This window comes from Canis lupus, chromosome 25 (assembly GCF_003254725.2).
Source record: "Canis lupus dingo isolate Sandy chromosome 25, ASM325472v2, whole genome shotgun sequence".
NCBI classification, from domain to species: Eukaryota; Metazoa; Chordata; class Mammalia; order Carnivora; family Canidae; genus Canis; species Canis lupus.
The window spans coordinates 9191623-9209730 of NC_064267.1; the positions used below are offsets into that span (position 1 = coordinate 9191623).

The 18108-nt window shown below is 46.5% G+C and overlaps 1 protein-coding gene across 1 annotated transcript; it reads right to left on the reverse strand.

Moving 5' to 3' along the window:
* Nucleotides 1–5054: 5054 nt before the first annotated feature.
* On the reverse strand, nucleotides 5055–15437 carry LOC112670181 (uncharacterized). The gene is made up of 4 exons (XM_049101470.1): nucleotides 15371–15437; nucleotides 14765–15186; nucleotides 11185–11315; nucleotides 5055–5455 (listed from the first exon to the last, which is right to left on the reverse strand). Exons 1-4 carry the CDS (start codon nucleotides 15435–15437, stop codon nucleotides 5452–5454), a joined length of 624 nt encoding a protein of 207 aa, XP_048957427.1. The 3' UTR covers nucleotides 5055–5451.
* Between the last annotated feature and the right edge of the window lie 2671 nt (nucleotides 15438–18108).

An 18108-nucleotide genomic window follows, 5' to 3' on the forward strand; every position in this document is an offset into this window, starting at 1 on the left:
TCCATTTTATGGTCCCAGGTGAACTGAAAAAAATCTCAATCTTTGGAAAAATTAGAGACTAGAATAGACATACCATGATGCATATCAATGTTATTTACATATACATGCTCTAAAAAGTAAGATAGTAAGTAGAATCATTTACACAATCCACTATTTTACTCTAAATCCTGGTCATATAGTTTAAGGGAATTTTTGACATTTATTAAAATTATTAGAAAAAAAAGAAGGACCTGCCTGTCTGATCATAGATATGTCCAAGGATTTTTTTTTTTTAAGATTTTCCTGTTTAAACCCCTTATTCAGATCGCTGGTTAGTCAGATATGATGATTCTCATTTCCTTAGAAAGATAAAATACCTTTCACCTCTGAATAATCTGGATAAGGTTTTGCCACCCCTAGGTCAGCCTCATATAGGCATATATACATCCCAAAGAAAAGAAAGTCTAAATCTATAAAACTTGTGAAGTGATATACATCCTCACTGAAAGTACTGCAAAGGCCCTAAGAAAGCCTTACACAGAGTAACACAAAAAGACAAACAAGCCTTTGTATTCAACCATTGCCCACTACATGGGCAGGAGACAAGTGGCGTCCCTCACCTGATATGCCTCTTGCATCAGGGCCATATCCACAGTCAGGAGAGATACACAGACAGTAATTGTAAAGCATCTCTTTGTAGGTGGAACTCAGAGCCCCTATACTCACTACAGGTTTGAAATACTTTAGTTTGAAGTATGAGACCCACCTTACCAGGTCATCAGAGAAAACTTGGGGAAGTAGATGGGCTTTCCCTGAGCAGAGCCAGTAATGAATGGCATAGTAACTTCCTGAGCTCAGAAAACGTCAGTTCTCTGCATATGAACTGAGATCCTTTTTCCCAGAGCCAAAAATAGAAATTTCAAGGAAGGTCCAAAAGAGGTTCCAAGTTTCTCAATGGGAAAAAAGTGATCTGTCACTGGTGGAGGCAACGGGCTATTGGGATCGTGGTGCCAACTGTCAAGGCATCTGGCTGCTGCTGACGCTAAGCCATGATATAAATGTTGGTGAGTGGTTTTCACACCACGCTCCTCAGAGTCCTGGACACTCCCTGCAGCCTCCCCACAGGCCATTGTGAGAGAGAAGGGAAGCTGACTTGTGGAGTCTCCACCCTTGCTTCAGCCACAGTGCCTCATTTTATCTTTTACGTCCCAAACTTCTGTCAAGGTTTTATCTGAAGCCTTGCTTTTTCAAGATCATGGCAAAAACACCTACAACGACCTATCCTCCAGCATCAGGTTTTCAGAGATGATAGAAAATGTACGTAATGGAACAATACTCAGAAAACTAGAAGGGGAATTTTTGGTGAACCAGAAACTGTGAAAATCCCTAAAAGAAGAATGGATCAGATGGACGGGAAAGAAAGCCTAAGATGTGTGCGAAGGGTCCTGCACCAAGCAGAGGCAGCACCAAGTATCTGTCCCACGTGAGAGGTGGAAGCCAGGAGCCAAGGTGGCTCAGACACAAGGGCATGTTTGCTTATTTGGGAAAGGAGGACCAGAACCACCCTGGCTGGACCCCTTTCTACTCACAATGTGAAGTAGAGCGCAGTAGGAGGCAGCCACTCCCACCTCTCCTGTCAGCCATCTGGGCAGACAGCCATCGGATATATCCTGGTTGATAAATAAACCCCAGCAGGTGGGCCAAATATCCAAATGGATGCAGGTGAATGATGGAGGAAAATCCCTCAGAAAGCAACACAAAGGGATAAAGAAATGGAATACAAGAAATGAAGAGTAATCTTTTAAGAGTTCCAAGGAGGAAAAAAATTGAGAGAAGGGAGCAGAGGTCACATTTAAAGAAATGAGAGAGAGGAATTTCTGAAAACTGAAGTCCTCAAATTGAATATATCTGGAAGGACAAAACAAGATACATTTAAAAACAAAATGAGGGACGCCTGGGTGGCTCAGCAGTTGAGCATCTGCCTTTGGCTCAGGGCATGATCCTGGAGTCCTAGGATTGAGTCCCACATCAGGCTTCTTGCATGGAGCCCACTTCTCCCTCTATGTCTCTGCCTCCCTCTCTCTGTGTCTCTTGTGAGTAACTAAATAAAATCTTTTTTAAAAATGAGGCAAATTCACCCCTAATGACACTGGTATCAGAATATTAGGGATAAATAAAAATTTCTAGAATCTTCCAGAGAAGTAGGTCATCTATTGCAGAATGTGAAACAGTCTGACATCATAGTTCATCAGCAGCACCCAGAGCAAGGATGCAATGGGGTAGCAACTTTCTGAAATGTTGAGGAAAGTGACTTTTTCTAGAATTCTCCATGCAACCACACTATCAAACTATCTTTCTAGTGTGAGGGCAAAAACTAAGGTACTTTTGAACATGTCAGAGCTGAGAAAATGTTCCATCCACAGACTTACCTGAAAGGATTGCCAGAAGATCTAATCTAACAAGAAGGAAAATCAATCAGAAGAGAGTTTTTAAAAATAAAGATGGGGACAAGCTTCTGCTGTATGTCACCTCTGGGCCAGTGTCCCTGCTGCCAACTCTGTCCACAGGATGTGTTTTCACTTATCCTCGGGGTGGCAGGAGGAGGACAAAGTGAATCAGCGGAGTTGCCTTGACCATCCCCAATAAGCATTACCTGTCCCCTCTGCCCTCCAAGATGGGACAGGAGAGACCATCCATCAGATAGATAGATGGTCACGAGGAAGGGGCCAGGCACCCCCTCCTTGACCTCTTCAGACCAAGCACCTGCTGGGAGGGAGTCCTAAAATTGTCCTCACACACTGCAGACATGAAGAACTCTCCTTCTCTCCTCCAGCTCTCGACTCAACATTTCCCTCAAAGTCCTCGTTCTCTCTCTACATTAACTTTTTAACAACTTTTACAAAATTGCAGTGAAATACACATAACTTAAAATTTCCATTTTAACCATTTGAATTTTTTTGAATTTCAAAAAAATACAAGTAACATAAAATTTATCATCTTCACCATTTTTACGTGTACAATTCAGTGGCGTTCGGTACGTTCTTGCTGTCGTGCAACCATCGCCACCACCCATCTCCAGAGCTCTCCCGCCATCCCAAGCTGAAACCCTGTCTCCATTAAACAACAACTCCCCACCCACCCCACCAAGTCCCTGGCAACCGCCATCCTACTTTCCATCTGTATGAATCTGACTACTCTAGCTCCCTCCTAAGATTGGAATCCTAGAGTATTTGACTTTCTGCATCTGGCTTATCTCACTTGGCCTATGTTTATAAGATTGATCTATGTTGTAGCATCTGCCAGAATTTCCTTCCTTTTTAAGGATGGATAATATTCCATTGTGTGGATAGACCACATTTTATTTACCCATTCATCATCAATGGACATTTGGGTTGTGTCCATCTTTTAGCTACTGTGAGTCGTGCTGCTAAGAACATTGGTATCTGAGTATCTGTTCGAGTTCTTGCCTTCAATCCTTCTGTGTATATACCCAGAAGTGGAATTGCTGGATCATGATTTTCTGTTTGACTTCTGAAGGAACTGACATCTTGTTTTCCACAGCAGTTGGACCATTTGACAGCCCCAGAAGCAGTGTGCACAGGTTCTAATTCTTCCACCTCCTTCCCAACACTTGTCACTTTCTGGTTTAGGTGAGGTGGTTGTTTTTTATAATAGCCACAGGAATGGGTGTGAAGTGGTATCTCACAGTGGTTTTGATTTGCATTTCCCTCATGATGAGTGATGTTGAGCACATTTTCATATGCTTGTTGGCCATCTATGTATCTTTAAAAAAAAAAAGATTGATTTATTTATTCATTCAGAGAGAGCGAGAGAGAGGCAGAGACACAGGCAGAGAGAGAAGCAGGCTCCATGCAGGAAGCCCAATGTAGGACTCAGTCCCAGGTCTCCAGGATCACACCCCAGGCTGCAGGCTGCGCTAAACTGCTGCGCCACCGGGGTTACCCTCTATATATCTTTTTTGGAGCAATTTCTATTCAACTCTTGCCCATTTTTTTATCAAGGTTTTTTTTTTTTCTGTTGCTGTTGAGTTGTAAGAGCTCTTTATATATCCCAGATATGAATTCCTTAGTAGATATATTATTTGCAAATATTTTCTCTGAGTCCATGGGTTGCCTTTTCACTCTTTTGATTGTGTCCTTTGATGCATACAAAACCCTCCCTACCTGCACCCAGCTCCTTCTCTCAAGCTGCCTGGCACCCCCCACAGGGTTAGCTGGTGTATCCTCCTACCTCTCAGGGTGGGCTCAAGGGTGGGTGCTTCAGTTCCATTCACTGTGATTTCAGCCCCCCAGTGGGGCTGCCTCAGGGCAACTTCCAACACTTAAACATCAAGACAATAGCCTACCATCAGGACTTACTAACAGCTTCTTAAAAATATGAAAATGGGTTGTGAGCTTATTTTAGGAATTTTTTTTAAGATTTTATTTATTTATTCATGAGAGACACTGAGAAAGAGAGAGAGAGAGCGAGAGAGGCGGAGACACAGGAAGAGGAAGAAGCAGGCTCCATGCAGGGAGCCTGATGTGGGACTCAATCCCAGGACCCCAGGATTAGACCCTTAGCTGAAGGCAGGTGCCAAACCGCGGAGCCTCCCAGCACTTTTTTCTTTCTTTCTTTCTTTCTTTCTTTTTTTTTTTTTTAAAGCAACCTGTGTTTTTGAAGATGGAGGGAATGTAACAACTCCTCTGCCCCAGCCTGAGGGAGAGCGCTCTGCTGAAAAGTGAGTGGTAGCAACTGAACAAGATAAAAAGGCAAATGTCTGCCTGAAGACTATGAGGGAGACAGTGAGGATGGCTCGAGGAAACCCAGGTCAGGAGACACACCTGTGGGTTCCACTTCAGCCCCCCCACCACCACCAACACCCCTGGGAAGCCTCTGGTGCTGGTCCAAGGTAGTCCTTGGCGGCCTCTGGGTGAGGCCACCTGACGCAGATGAGAGAGCCCAGGAGTGAGGAAACAGACCACTCTGTGGGTCCAGCTTAACTGTCATGATTTGGAGCTGTGTACACTGTACCCTCCCTGAGCCTCAGTTTCTTACAAGGAAAATCAAATCAATAATCATTATAAATCTCATTCCTTTGTTATATGATACAATTTACACAGTGCTTTGTATGCATTATCCAATTTAAGAAAATACTACAGAGCGAAGCACTTTGAAAATAATAAAATGCTTAACATATGTAAGAAATTCTTTTCTTTCTTTGAAAACTGCTCTGGGTGGTTCCGCTATTGTTTAGTTAAGAGAATTATACAATTTTGAGACATGGTTCCTTATCTTGTGTAGACTGAAAGGCAATTAAACAATTATTCATGTCAGAATGTGAGGTAAGGAGAAGGCTGCTTCAAAGGGTCCACTTGACAAAGTGAAAAGCAGTTGAGTAGAAACAGAGAGCAGTATATAATTTCCTTCTGGAATATCCACTCCATATGGCCCAGAGCAAGAATTTCAAACTCATCTGTGGGGAGAAAGAGACAGAAATAAAAACATCAAATTTTTTGCTCTGATTTCTCTCAGCCATTTTCTGAATAGGCTATGAAAACCACCCATTCCTGTACACAGAAACCCACTAAGAGACTGCACGGATGTTTTTTTCTCTACGTGTAGGGATTGTTCAGTCATGAATTAATGTCTTTTTCCAAACCAAGGTGCAAACAACAAAAGTTGATCATACAGAGGGTGTTAAACTCTAGTGTTCTCTTCATTGGCCTCTCCCACTTCCAACTGCCAAGAACAGAGGCAACCAGAGTGTATTGAAGGCACCTACCCCATAGCCCACTGGCCGGGTAACGGGGACCCCAGCTCCCCTGGCAGAAGAATATTAAGTTTATGGCAAACACATTTGCACATATACCAATGCCAGCCCTCACTAGCACTGTTGCCTATTCACCCCAAGTCCTCACGTCCCCCTCAGCCTTTTACTTTTCTTCCATAGGTGCTCTTGTATTCTGGTGCCCAGGGCATACAGAACCTTCTGCAGGCATGCCCTGTTGAGACGAGTGGGTCCGTTATCCATTCCCACATGTGTTCTTCACCCAACCTGGACCCTCATGGAGAAGCCAAACACAGTCCTCCATCCCAAAGGAATTTCAAAGTAACTCCAATTTTTTACTCATTTTCCTAAAAACCAAAGGGGATCCACAGACATCGTCCATAGTATACTTTAAGGAAGTATCCTCTGCCATATATATATTTCCAGCCCACACCAAAGTTTCTCACTCCACAACTACACCCAAACCTCATCCAAACACCTGGCCCCCTGCCTCTTTTCTCTCCTCTCCCTGCACCTGGTTCCCACCTATTCTATTTCTATAGCTTGACCCAATGTCTACCCCTCGAGGTTTTTTACTCTTTGGAGGAGGGTGTGGGTAACCACTGGGCGTGGCTGGGACAAGAGTGTCTGATGAGTTGAGTGGGTGAGTGGCTGAGTAGGGCTCGGAATACCACCCCCGCATAAGTGACTGTACCATCCTCGAGTGCTTTAGTTCCTTGGACTCCTCCAAGCCCTCCACCTGGGAGTGGTAACAGCTTCAAAGCCTGAGCTCCTGCCTGGACATCTGGGGGGAATGGCAGCTCCAACTAAAGCTCAGTTTGAAAGATCTGGAGAACTCTAAAGAAAGTTCTCCTTACTGCCCCCCTCCTCATCCCCACTGCAGCCCCTCCCTATGCTCCCTTTTGAAATCTACTTTTCCTGGCAGGAAAATGTGACGTAGATGGGCTTCCACTAGTGGGGAGTTTATTGTAAGCCCGCCCCAAGGTCATGCCCCCCACGGAGCCCCACTGGGTAGAACTGTCCCTGGATGGAGCTGAGATTCACCATTGTGCCACTTCTAGAATCTTTCTCATTACCGCCTCTGGGAGGTAGAGGGCACAGAATTGGAGAGAGGTGGGGGAAAGCTGGGACTTCTTTTTAACTAAATGTAACCTTGGCTACAAGGACAGCTGTTCCCCTTTGAAAGAATGTATCAAATGAGCATTTGGTGTGCCTAGTAAACCTTGCTGTAATACACGCTTTTAGCATTAGTCATCCTGCTGGGAAAGAAGTTAGAAGTTCAGAAATAAGGATATTGCAGAATGGGAGAATGGGACCGTGTGGTTCACGAAACCACAGGGGAAAGGGTGGAGAAGCAGCCGGTGCCGGCTTAAAGGTCACAAAGCATTATTTCTGCTTGCTATCCAGAGTCCAAGTGAAGTAAACTGAGAAGGTTAAGATCTAAGTGAAAATTAACTGTGAGGGTAACTGTATCATTCTGACTCTGAGAACACGTGTGCAGACCACCTCCCTCTCTTTCCATGAGCAGAGCTGAAGAAGGACTAGGTATTAACAAGGAGAGATATAAAGGGAAAAAATGTTGGACACCTGGGTTGTTCAGTGGTTGAGCATCTGCCCTTGGCTCTGGTCATGATCCCGGGGTCCTGGGATCGAGTCCTGCATCGGGCTCCCCACAGGGAGCCTGCTTCTCCCTCTGCCTGTGTCTCTGTCTCTCTCTGTGTGTCTCTCATGAATAAGTAAATAAAATCTTTAAAAAAGAAGAAAAGGAAAGGAAAGGAAAAATGCTAATTATTGGTACAAAATGGCAAGAAAAGTCTGTAGAATTCATTTCCTTGCAGATTCTTGGAACAAGACAGATGTGTGAGTTAGGTACCGATGCTGCCTGGGAATGAACCAACTTCTTTCCCCAGGACTAGGAACTGTGCTGCGTGTAAGTCTGAGTTCTCAAGGTGGCCCTGGCCTGGGTGAGTCATTCTAGCAGTGCAGGGTGCCATAGGCTAATGCAAACCCATTGGCTCCGAGCCGCCCACACCTGGAAGGGCTGTGGGTGCTCTGACCTCCTTTTTCCTGGCAGAGTCTCTGGGAGGTCATATCCTCTTCTTGGTGATTAATAAAGATTTCTTGTCTCTCTCCAGCCTATGACTTAATGGCCTTAATTTGCCACCATTTCTGTTGCAGATGGTCAGGCTTGCATCTGTATCAGTCCAATCGTTCTTCCAGCTGTTGAGTTGGCTTTCCTGCACTGGATGTTCACAGAGAAGGGGGTAAGAAGCTCTCCTCACCAGTGTTTCTAATAAAAAAAGGGTCCCCCTGCATTCTTAGCTCAGTTGCTGCATTTCTGCTGCTGGAGCTAACCATATGTTTTCTGGCAATTGAAGGAAATACGTGGGCACCTTCCTCAACACACCTCTCTCAACAACACTCAATTCGCCCTCCAGGACAGATGTGATGAACAAGAAATCTATACCAAGGACTTTTCACATACAAGACACAATACTAAATGCTCTACAAGTATTAACTCGTTTGATCTTTTCTTCAACCTCATAATCATCATTATTCCTCTTCCACAGATGAGGACTCAGTTGGGCAGAGACTCTGTGACAGTACATTGAGAGGGTGGAAGCAGCCTGTCCTTCAAGTTCAAGAGGAATTTTCACCGTGTTGCAGTACAGTGCTCATTGTCATCATTCTGCCTGTCAAGTGTCCCTTGGGTCATCAGGGCAGTAGGTTTCAGGGGATGTCACTGGTGTGCCTGGTGTGTAGGTGGACATTAGGCTCACTACATTACATGCACTGATAACTCTTGATTTTCCTTTGGTTACAGTGCAAAAAATGCAGATAAAAACTCAAGAATAGGAAAGGTAGCCCGAAGAACAACAAAGGCCAGGATCCCAAGTATTTAATATTCATGTTCTGTTCCATGAGGACTCAGTCTTCTTAACAACCCTAGGAAATGGGGACTATTATTGTTAGGAGTTACTTAGACAATTAGGTAATCAGGGCCAGGGTCCTCAACAAGAAGATATGGAGTCAGGACAGCTCAAATAAAACTACTACCACCCACTTTGCAGCTTAGACAGGACCCCACTGGCATTCTGCTTTGCAGCCTTTGTAGAAGTGACTTCCGGAAAAGGTCCTAAATAAGACAATTAACCACAAGGCATTTGTCCTTACTGCAGGCAAGGGGCAGTTAAGCCCCCAGACATCAGGAAAAAAAAAAAAAAAGGACCATCAGCATGTTGACATTAACCTAATAAGTAGACAGATCCATGACCCAAGCCCTGATCGGCACAACTCAGCACACCCTGCTTGTTTAAGATTGTTCCACAAAAGAGCTCCTACAAACCCCTAAACTTAGGAACTCTGAGGGCAACTCTCTCGGGTCCCCCTCCCTCTCCAAGAGCTTTATACTGTTGCTTAATAAACTTTGCTTTACTGACCCAAAGTCAGATTCCCCCAGCAGAAATTCATCTGGTCTACCTTTTCATTCTCTGAAGGGTGTTACCAGAACCCTGGGCACTAATGGCAGAGAAATCCTGCAATATTGCTATCCCCATTTTATAGGCATAGAGAAGTTAAGTAACTTGTACAAGATTGCACAGCTCTTAAGTGGAGAGGCCAGCATTCAAACCCAGCAATGTGAGCCTGTTCCTTGCAAATGCCAAATACAGTAAATCTTTCAATCTTCTTGTTTCTTATCACACTTCAGAAAAGAATACACTGAAAACATCAGAATTAAAATAGGATGTGAGAAGTAGCTAAAGCAAGGGCTCCAGTCCAAGGAGTAGTGTGGGGAGACCGGGCTTGGTCCCTTCTCTCGGTTCCGCAAGAATATGATACTAGATATAAAAGTGTAACCAAATGCAAAGAGGCGAGCCAGCAAGTGCCCTGAGAAGAATACACATACAGCCATGTAGGAGCTTAGGTAACAAAAGACTCCCCCGACCCACTCCTTAACAGAAGAGGCACCTTTAAATTAGGTCTTGAGGGCAGCCTGGGTTGCTCAGCGGTTTAGCACCACCTTCAGCCCAGGGCCTGTTCCTGGAGACCGGGGATCGAGTCCCATGTCAGGCTCCCTGCATGGAGCCTGCTTCTCCCTCTGCCTGTGTCTCTGCCTGTCTCTCTGTGTGTGTATCTCTCATGAATAAATAAATATAAATCTTAAAAAAAAACAAACAAACAAAAACTAGGTCTTGAACAATCACTAGCATCTCCATGGGTGGACATGAGCATTGAAAGCTGAAAAACAACTTTGTGGCAGCAGTATTCTGGGGTCCAGAAATAGTTACTGGGATTCCTCCAAGGAGGACAGAAGAGATGATTCCAACAAGAAAAGATGCCAGGATTTACAAGAATGCAGGTGAAGTTAGCAACATTTCCAGCATACACAGGGCCTCCAAAAAGCCCTCAGTAATGAATGGCCCAGGGGACAGAAGAACTACATCTGTCTGGGGGAAACCTAGGTGGCTATTTGCCATGATGTCCTGATTTACACCTGCTATTCTGGCATCCCATCCAGTGAGTAGCCCTGTCCACCCTCAAAAGAGACCTTGCATGGACAGTAAATTATGTGTCTACCCTGTACCTGGCAGACTGAAAAAGTCAAGAGGTAGGGCCCAATACTTAGGCGTATGAAAAATGCTTAGGAGGTTATGTCTTCAAAAGTCTGTGACACAATGCTAGCTAAGCGTTATAAGGAAGATAGGGTCATTGGCATTTGTACTTGTAAGCAATTGCAACCACAGTTAGTTTTGACAGCCAGGACCAGTTATTCTTCCCCCCACCTTATTTGGTCTGGGCCCAATTTTACACAGAATAACCCCAGCCAGTACCTATCACAAAGATATACAGGAAGGGCCAGCTCTTTGATAAATATCCCATCCATCCACAGCCAGTTATAGCAAGGAGAAAGCTTACAGCAGGTTTAAAACACACTCTGACACAAACTGATAATGCTAATTTTTATCCAGCCACACTTTTGAGTTTAAAATAACTGAATTCAAAGAAGTTAATTAAAACCAGATATAGTTGTCAGGGAGTTTAAAAATCAAACACTGAGGACTTTGAAACAATGAGACTTACTACCTCTGTGGTAGACAAGTGAGCTAGATTTTGCAGAGGAGCCAGCCTATTTGTATAGGGGCTAAAATACTTTCAGAAAAGAAAGAAAATTGCAAAGTGTTTGCAGAGCAGAGAGCTCAACAAGGAGGAGGCGTTTCTAACCATCCTTTCAACTTGGAAGTGGAATCTGTCTGCAGGGCTCCCCCAGGGGTGAGTGCAGACTCCTTTAGTGAAGTCTTATTTAGTTGATTGATGCTAGGTTGTTGCTGGGTTTTATTACTATGTGAAGTTGAAAGGCATCTGATGTTAAGGCATCTTAAACTTCAAGCCTGGCCATGCATGCTCGCACTTACACTTGCCTGTGTTGGTCAGCTCCTTTATTGATAACACAGCTTGTGTGTTTCTGCCATCCTCCAATATGTGAGGTGTGCTTTGAGCATTGAGACAGGGAACCTGCTCTTTCTCGGACTCTCTTCTGATTCTTCTGTTGTTTGTTCATTGGAAAAAAATCACAAATAATGATAAAAGTTATTAATAAATTGTCCTCCCCCCACTCCCCTCCCCCCCCCCCCCCCCGCCAAAGTCTTATATTTAAAAGAATGTGGAATGAAAGCAATGAAAATAAAGCAACTTGAACTAATTTACGCTATGAATAGGGAATATGGAATTTGGGCCTTCCTTAATTTTGGATTCCAGATTCCAAACATTTCATAAATAAAATATGACTAGCTGCATGAAATTGCAAGGTATGTACCCTGTGAATTATATACACAGAGAGAGGTTGTTTTAAAAAGTTCCTGCTGGCAAAGTCAGACTTCTCATTGCCACTTTTAACCTTGTCAAATAAAATCATTCCAGATCGGGAGGTTGGAGAGACTTCATGGTACATTTTAATATGAAAGCTTAAAATTTGCACTCTAGAGTAGAGAAAATCTGATTACATTCATTTACTCTCTATTAGGGGCATCACACCTAGCTATATTTTTAAAGCAAAAAAAAGCATGTCATTTCCTTTGTACATGTATCATATAAATGAACATTTGGAAGTTGGTATCAGGTGTCAGTAAAATGCCATAGGACAGAAATAAGATCACCTATATAAAATATACCTTTATAAAAATTGCACTCTTATAAATGCACATCTTTTTATCCTAATAAATATTATGAAATTTACACATAAAAGGTTATCTCATAAATAAAATCCAAGTTATTTTCAGATGCTGAGGGTCTGAGAAGACCTCACTCTGGGGAAGAAAAAAAAGCCTTCAAACATATTTGCTTTATTCCTAGATAACTCCTGCATACTTAAAATGGGGTAAGTTGGGAAAATGGCATAAAATGCTATAACAGATATCTCTGAGGGAAAGCATGAAACTATTTAATTAGTCGGGTAGCTATTTTCATAGTCAAGGGATGCTGAAAACATTGAGCTTATTGCAAACACATATCAACCTTTCTTCAGAATCAAGTGGATAGAGAGTGCTTGAGTGCAAGGTTCAGTTCCAAATCCTCAGATACAAGTTACATGAACGCGAACACCCACTGAACTCTGACTGTGTGCCAAGTACTGTTAGCTCCTGAGAGATAAATGAAGAATACTGTAGTGGGCTAAGGGGTGACCTCCCCCAAAAAGGATACAACTACAGCCTAATCCCTAGAAACTGTGAATGGGATCTTATTTGAAAAAAGTCTTTGCAAATGTAATAAGTGAAGGACTTTTAGAAGAGCTCATGCTGGATTAGCTGTGTGGTCCCTAAATTCAATGACAAGCGTTGTCCTAAGAGATGCACAGGGAGGAGGAGACACAGGGACAGGAGTGGTACAGCCACAGGTCAAGGAATATCTGGAGTGAGCCACCAGAAGCTGGGAGGAGCAAGGAAGGCTTCTCCCCTAAAGCCTTCAGAGGGAGTCACAACTGAGCTAATGCCTTCACTCTGGATCTCTGGCCTCCAGAACTGTGAGAGAATAAATTTCTATTGTTTTTAAGCCACCAAGTCTGTGTCCGTTTGTTACCAGCTCCAGGAGACTAATACAAACACCATCTCAACATCCAGGAGCTTAAAGACAATATTCAGGGCAGGGAAAGGTCTGATAAAATTTACTTTATAAGTAGCTTCTTCATAACAAAGAAAACAATAGGCAGAAAAAAAAATTTTTTTTTGATTAATGGTATGGTTTTTTTTTTTTTTTTTTGAAAATTCAAGCTAGATGGGGGCTCCCACATCCAACCTTGAGCGCTGGAGTCCTGGGCTGCCTGGAGTTGGGTCCAAGATCACGGCACAGTGTCTTTCCCAGCAGAGCTGGAGCGGTCTTTGCAAGGGGCCCCGAGGAACAGGCTTGAGGAGGAAATACTTTCTTGCACGCGCTTATTGGTATACAGCCTCTGCAGAATAAGGGATCTGATGGTTGTTGTGCACGCTGGGGTGGGCCTGGGCTACACCCACTGCATGCACGCGGGCTTCAGGCCAGGACTGGGTGTGTCCGGCACACTAGTGAATTGTGGACTGGATCCAACAGTTAAGAAAGCAAGACTAAGAAAATTCTTGCAAGACAATTCTTTCCTAGGAGGATTCTTCCTCAGAGGCCCAGGCATGGACTTCTAAAGTCTGTGAACATCTGTCTCTGAAGTGCTGGCATGTGTGCCTGTGCTCTTCTGGGACCTCACCTTTTCCAAAGGCTCTATACCCTTCCCTCACCTCGCCCCCATAGTAGTTAGGGTTTGTGTCCTCAGAACCGAGAGGAACTCAGAGAGCATGATGCCTTAGGACAGCCTCCATTGTCAGAGAAGAGTAGGTTTCCAGGTACAAAGATGCAGCTTTGACCCAGGGGGGCAGGGCTGGGCCCAAGGTGATGAGAGAAGACCTAAGCAATAATCGAAAGGCTGAGAGACGAGAGCCCAAACAGCCTGGCTTCTGGGGTCCCATGAGGCCTAAGGAATTCTCCATCCCTCCACCTTGCACCCAGGAAAGGATGAGCACACTGAGCCTTCAGGAGCCACCAGTGGAGAACGCCTGCACCTGCAGCACAGCATGCTCGTGAGATGCCCCTGGAGACACCCAGAAACCTGCAGGTAAAGCTGAGCACCCTGCTGCAGGAGGTAATGGGGTCAAGCAGAATTCAGGTGGTAATGTTTTATAAACCCCTTTCCTCCCACAGACATGGGAACATTTGGGTGACACACCACTATGTCACAGGATCTGTACCCCCAAAAAGACTACACAAATGTACCTGTGTCAATCAGTGCTCATTACATTGGTGACACATTTTAATATTCAACCCCATTTGCAAAAATCCCTGCTCAGATTCTCGTGACCAACACAACAAGAACGGTAATGCTCATTCCCTAACGTGCCAGAGGACTAGAATGTTCCCTGAACACTACAGAATGAAGAACCGCTCTGTGCATGTGGAGAGCCCTGGGGTTATGAGGACTCGCGCATCCCCACGGCCGCGGTTGCGCGCATCTCCAGGGTGCTGGGCTGGGAGGCCTGCTGTGTGGACGTGGGCAAGCCAGGCCTCCGCAGCAGCGCGGCTCCACCGCCCAGAGCCCTCGCCTCGAGGTGAACCAGAAAACAGGCTCTTTTCTCAAAACACTTACAAAAAACCCCAAACCCAAACCCCAAATGCCAAGTTGCCGTTTTGCTTGTTTTTTTTTTTTACGCTCTCATCAGAGCCAGGTAAGGGCTAGAATTTACATTTACACAGAATGGTTTTTTGATAAAATAGAAAAGGAGCTTAGGGAGTTTCCATTTTGTGATTTGCTTAAAAAAACAAAAAAGCTAAAGCCTCAGCCCTAGTCTCTATTGAAAAGGGGTGGAAAAAACGGCAGAAAAGAGGAACTTGTTGCAAAGTGGAGTGAATGCTGGCTTCTTCCCTCCGGCCCACTCCAGCCCGTCACCATGGAGATTCCTGAAGGTTCCAGGAATGACTCACGCGATTCGCTGGCGAAGCCTTTGAAATGGAAGCAGCGCCGCGGCACAAAGGCAAGTTAGACCGCAGCCCTTGAAGAAAGAGCCTTTGACTTCTGACTGACTGACTGACTGACTGACGACTGACTGACTGACTGACTGACGACTGGCTGACTGACTGGCTGACTGACTGGCTGCCCGGGCAGCTCGGCCTTCCCCCTTCCCTCCGCCCCGGGGCCTCGTTCCCCGGGCCCTTGCTCACCAGAGCAAAGATCAGAAAACACTTTAGCCTCGGATGAGGCTGTCCCCACTGTGGGAGAAACAGGGGTGTCAGCCTCACCTGGGAGGGCAAAGGCTGGAAAGGGGAGGTGGCCTGGAGGCTGGGGTGGGAGTGGGGTGGGAGGCCTGGCTCGGAGCCTAGGGAAGGCCGGTTCCAGAAGCACAGGGCTGGGAGTCCACACAGAGAAGGGGGTGATCAGCATCTTCCTGAGGAGACTCCCCTGCCACGTCCCCGGGGGCTTCTCTCTTCAGGACCTCACTGACACAGCAGGGCCTCTTTCCCCAGGGCGCCTTGTCAGCGCCCCACCTCAGGGGTGACCCCGGGTGCCAGTGGCTGCTGCCCGTGCCCTACGTGCCCCGGGGCGCTCCCTGCCAGGGGACTTGTCTGAGGCGTTGGGGCTCCCTTGGGCAGCTGTCATGACCAGCTGGGCTGTCCCCGGCTAACGGCTCCAACGCCTGCCAGCCACAGGGGAAAACCTAAGGACATGGAGAAATTTCTGGCCTTGTCTCTGACTGAACAAAAGCACTAGCCTGAGACCCCGCGCGAACACACCAGGTTTGCCTCCACCACACTTTTCCAAGACAGAAGCTCACCAGAATTCGAGTCCAAGAGGCAGGGAAACTGCCCCCTTTCTTCCCTCGAAGGGGAGGACCAAGGGGGAAGACGTGTACTCTTTCCTCCTCGCCCCTAAATCTACATGCTGGTGACTGCAGACCTGCTTAAGCAGGCAAACAAATAAGAAATAAAGGTCTGAGCAGAAGCCCCAGACGTCTCCTCTCAACTATTTATTCTGATTTCTCGACAAGTGAGTTAATTGGATGGGCCCCCGTGACAGACATTCCATACTAAAATTCATAGCTTTCTGCCAAAACAACATATTGTGCGCTGCTATATTTTCCACGTTGGAACTTGGAACTGACGTGGATCCTGAGCAGTTTTATGTGGGAAAAGGGAGACCGAAGGCGTAGAAACGCAGGCGGCAGCTCCAGAGGTTCCGGGCCAGCCTGGGAAGGGCAGCAGCCTGTCCCCTGCCCTCGGCCACAGCACCTGCTTCTTTGCAGTTTCCTCACTGCTGGGGCTTTACAGGGTTGCGGTTCAAAGGAAGCCACAGGGAGTGAAGAGCAGATGCGTCCCCAGCTGGGGCCTCCCTGAAGCCTGGGAAGGCCTCCATGGGCCTGGCCGTGCCTGGCACAGTCAAGTCCCTGCCATGAGACCCTGTCCCTTGTCCCCAGCCCTGTGCTCAGGGCCCAGAAACAGGCACCTGGATTTGGGGGGACAGTATGGTGCCTGCTGACTGCTTCCCCATGGAGGCAGGGCTGGTCCTGGCTGCCCAGAGGGAAAGGCATGGGCAGGAGCAGGCTCAGGGCTCCAGGAAGGTGCTGGCCAACCTTCAGCGACCCATCTGCAGCCCCCAGTGCTGTCTGGTGGCTTCCCTTCCCTTTCATACTCCCATAATCCAGCGATGTTTCCCCTCTGAAATATATCTCTCTTCATTTTCCAGGATTTTCTATCTCAGCATCCTGCCATCCATCTGCCAGGGTCCCTTAGTGTCCACCATCCTCCTGCCTCCTGGGCCCTTTCTCTGGTCCCCTCACATTCAAGGAGCGCCATGTAGTGATGCCAGGGCCGTGGCTCTCCTCCCAATACTTGGGGCTGCCCCCACCCCCACTTCTCCACCCTCTGTAGCATGTGCTCTCAGCACTAAACAGGCAGAGACAGGCCATAGTCTCCCTGGGAGGCAGCAGCCTGGAGCTTTGCTTCCCACTGCAGGCCCCAGAACACTGAGCAGCGAGCAAGCAGATGCCAGACTGGAGTGCACTTGCCAGAGACAAAAAGCAAGCCCCTGACTCTGCAGAGCTGCAGAGCCCCACCAGCTTACCCCAGTGTGCACCACTGAGCCATGTGGGTTCTCCAGACCTCTGCTGTCACTCTCTCCCTGCTCCCAAAGGGGTTCACCTATAGACTTCATACAGCGTTCTTCTCCACGAACTCAAGGAACACCTAAGAGCATCCTCCTCATTCTAGAGTGAAGTCCTTGGTGTGGGGTCTTCCCTCCAGCTCTCTTGATGCACCATCTCACTTTTCTCCCTGGCTCACCTCACCCCTGAGCCTCCAGTTTGGAGTCTCGGTCCTCTTGTGGTCCCTTCTCCCCTAAAGCTACCCTCTCCCTGGGCAACCTCACCCACGTTTGGCTGCCACTGCTGCTTCCAAGCAGAGACTCTCCAACCAAGAATCCAACCCAAAAAAAAAAAAAAAAAAGAATCCAAACCCATACATCAATGTCCAGCTGGACCTTTACCTCAAAGTTCTGAGGTCACTTAAATTCGGTGTGTAATGAATTAAACAGAGCACCTATCTCTCAACCCTGTTCTTTCTCTGGTGTCACCTGTCTTGATGAACTGCCCCACTACGCACCAGTCACCCAGACACTGGAGCCACCCCAGATCCTCCTTCCCATTATCACCACCATGCCTGGTCTGTCACCTGAAGTGGACCTGCCGAACTACCACATGCCAGGGCCTGAGCTGAGCACTTAGAGCATTCCACTCACTTCCCACCACACTCGAGAGGAAACACTATCTTAATCCCTATCTTGAAGATGAGAACGTCAAGATTTAGAAAGACTAACAAACGAGCCCCAAAGCTCACAAGTGGGGAGCAGCGGCATTGAGAACCACACTCGGATGAGCTGAACCCAGAAGAGATGCACGGTTGTCCCTGCACTCAGCCAGAGCCTGCTCTGCACAGGAGAGGACCCGCGAGCTAGAGAGAAGCCATCTCATAAGGGAGAAAACCAAGGTTCAAAGCCATTGGAGACCTGTCCTGGGCCCGCCAGAGCTACAACTCTTCTCAAGCCTTTGAGGGAATGCTTCCAGAGCATTCAACCCTGCTTTCTGCTGTTAAATGCCAACTGAGTTTAACATTCTGTGTGAGTGATGGTTATTCCCGCGATGGTGAACAGTTGTTCTGAATTTCCACTGACAGAGAATAAAAAGATATAGTATAAGTTGCAGCATGAAAGATCTCCATTAGACTGTACTCCCTTGCTAAGAGTGTCTAGGAAACCTCTCTCATACTCTTGTGGGAAA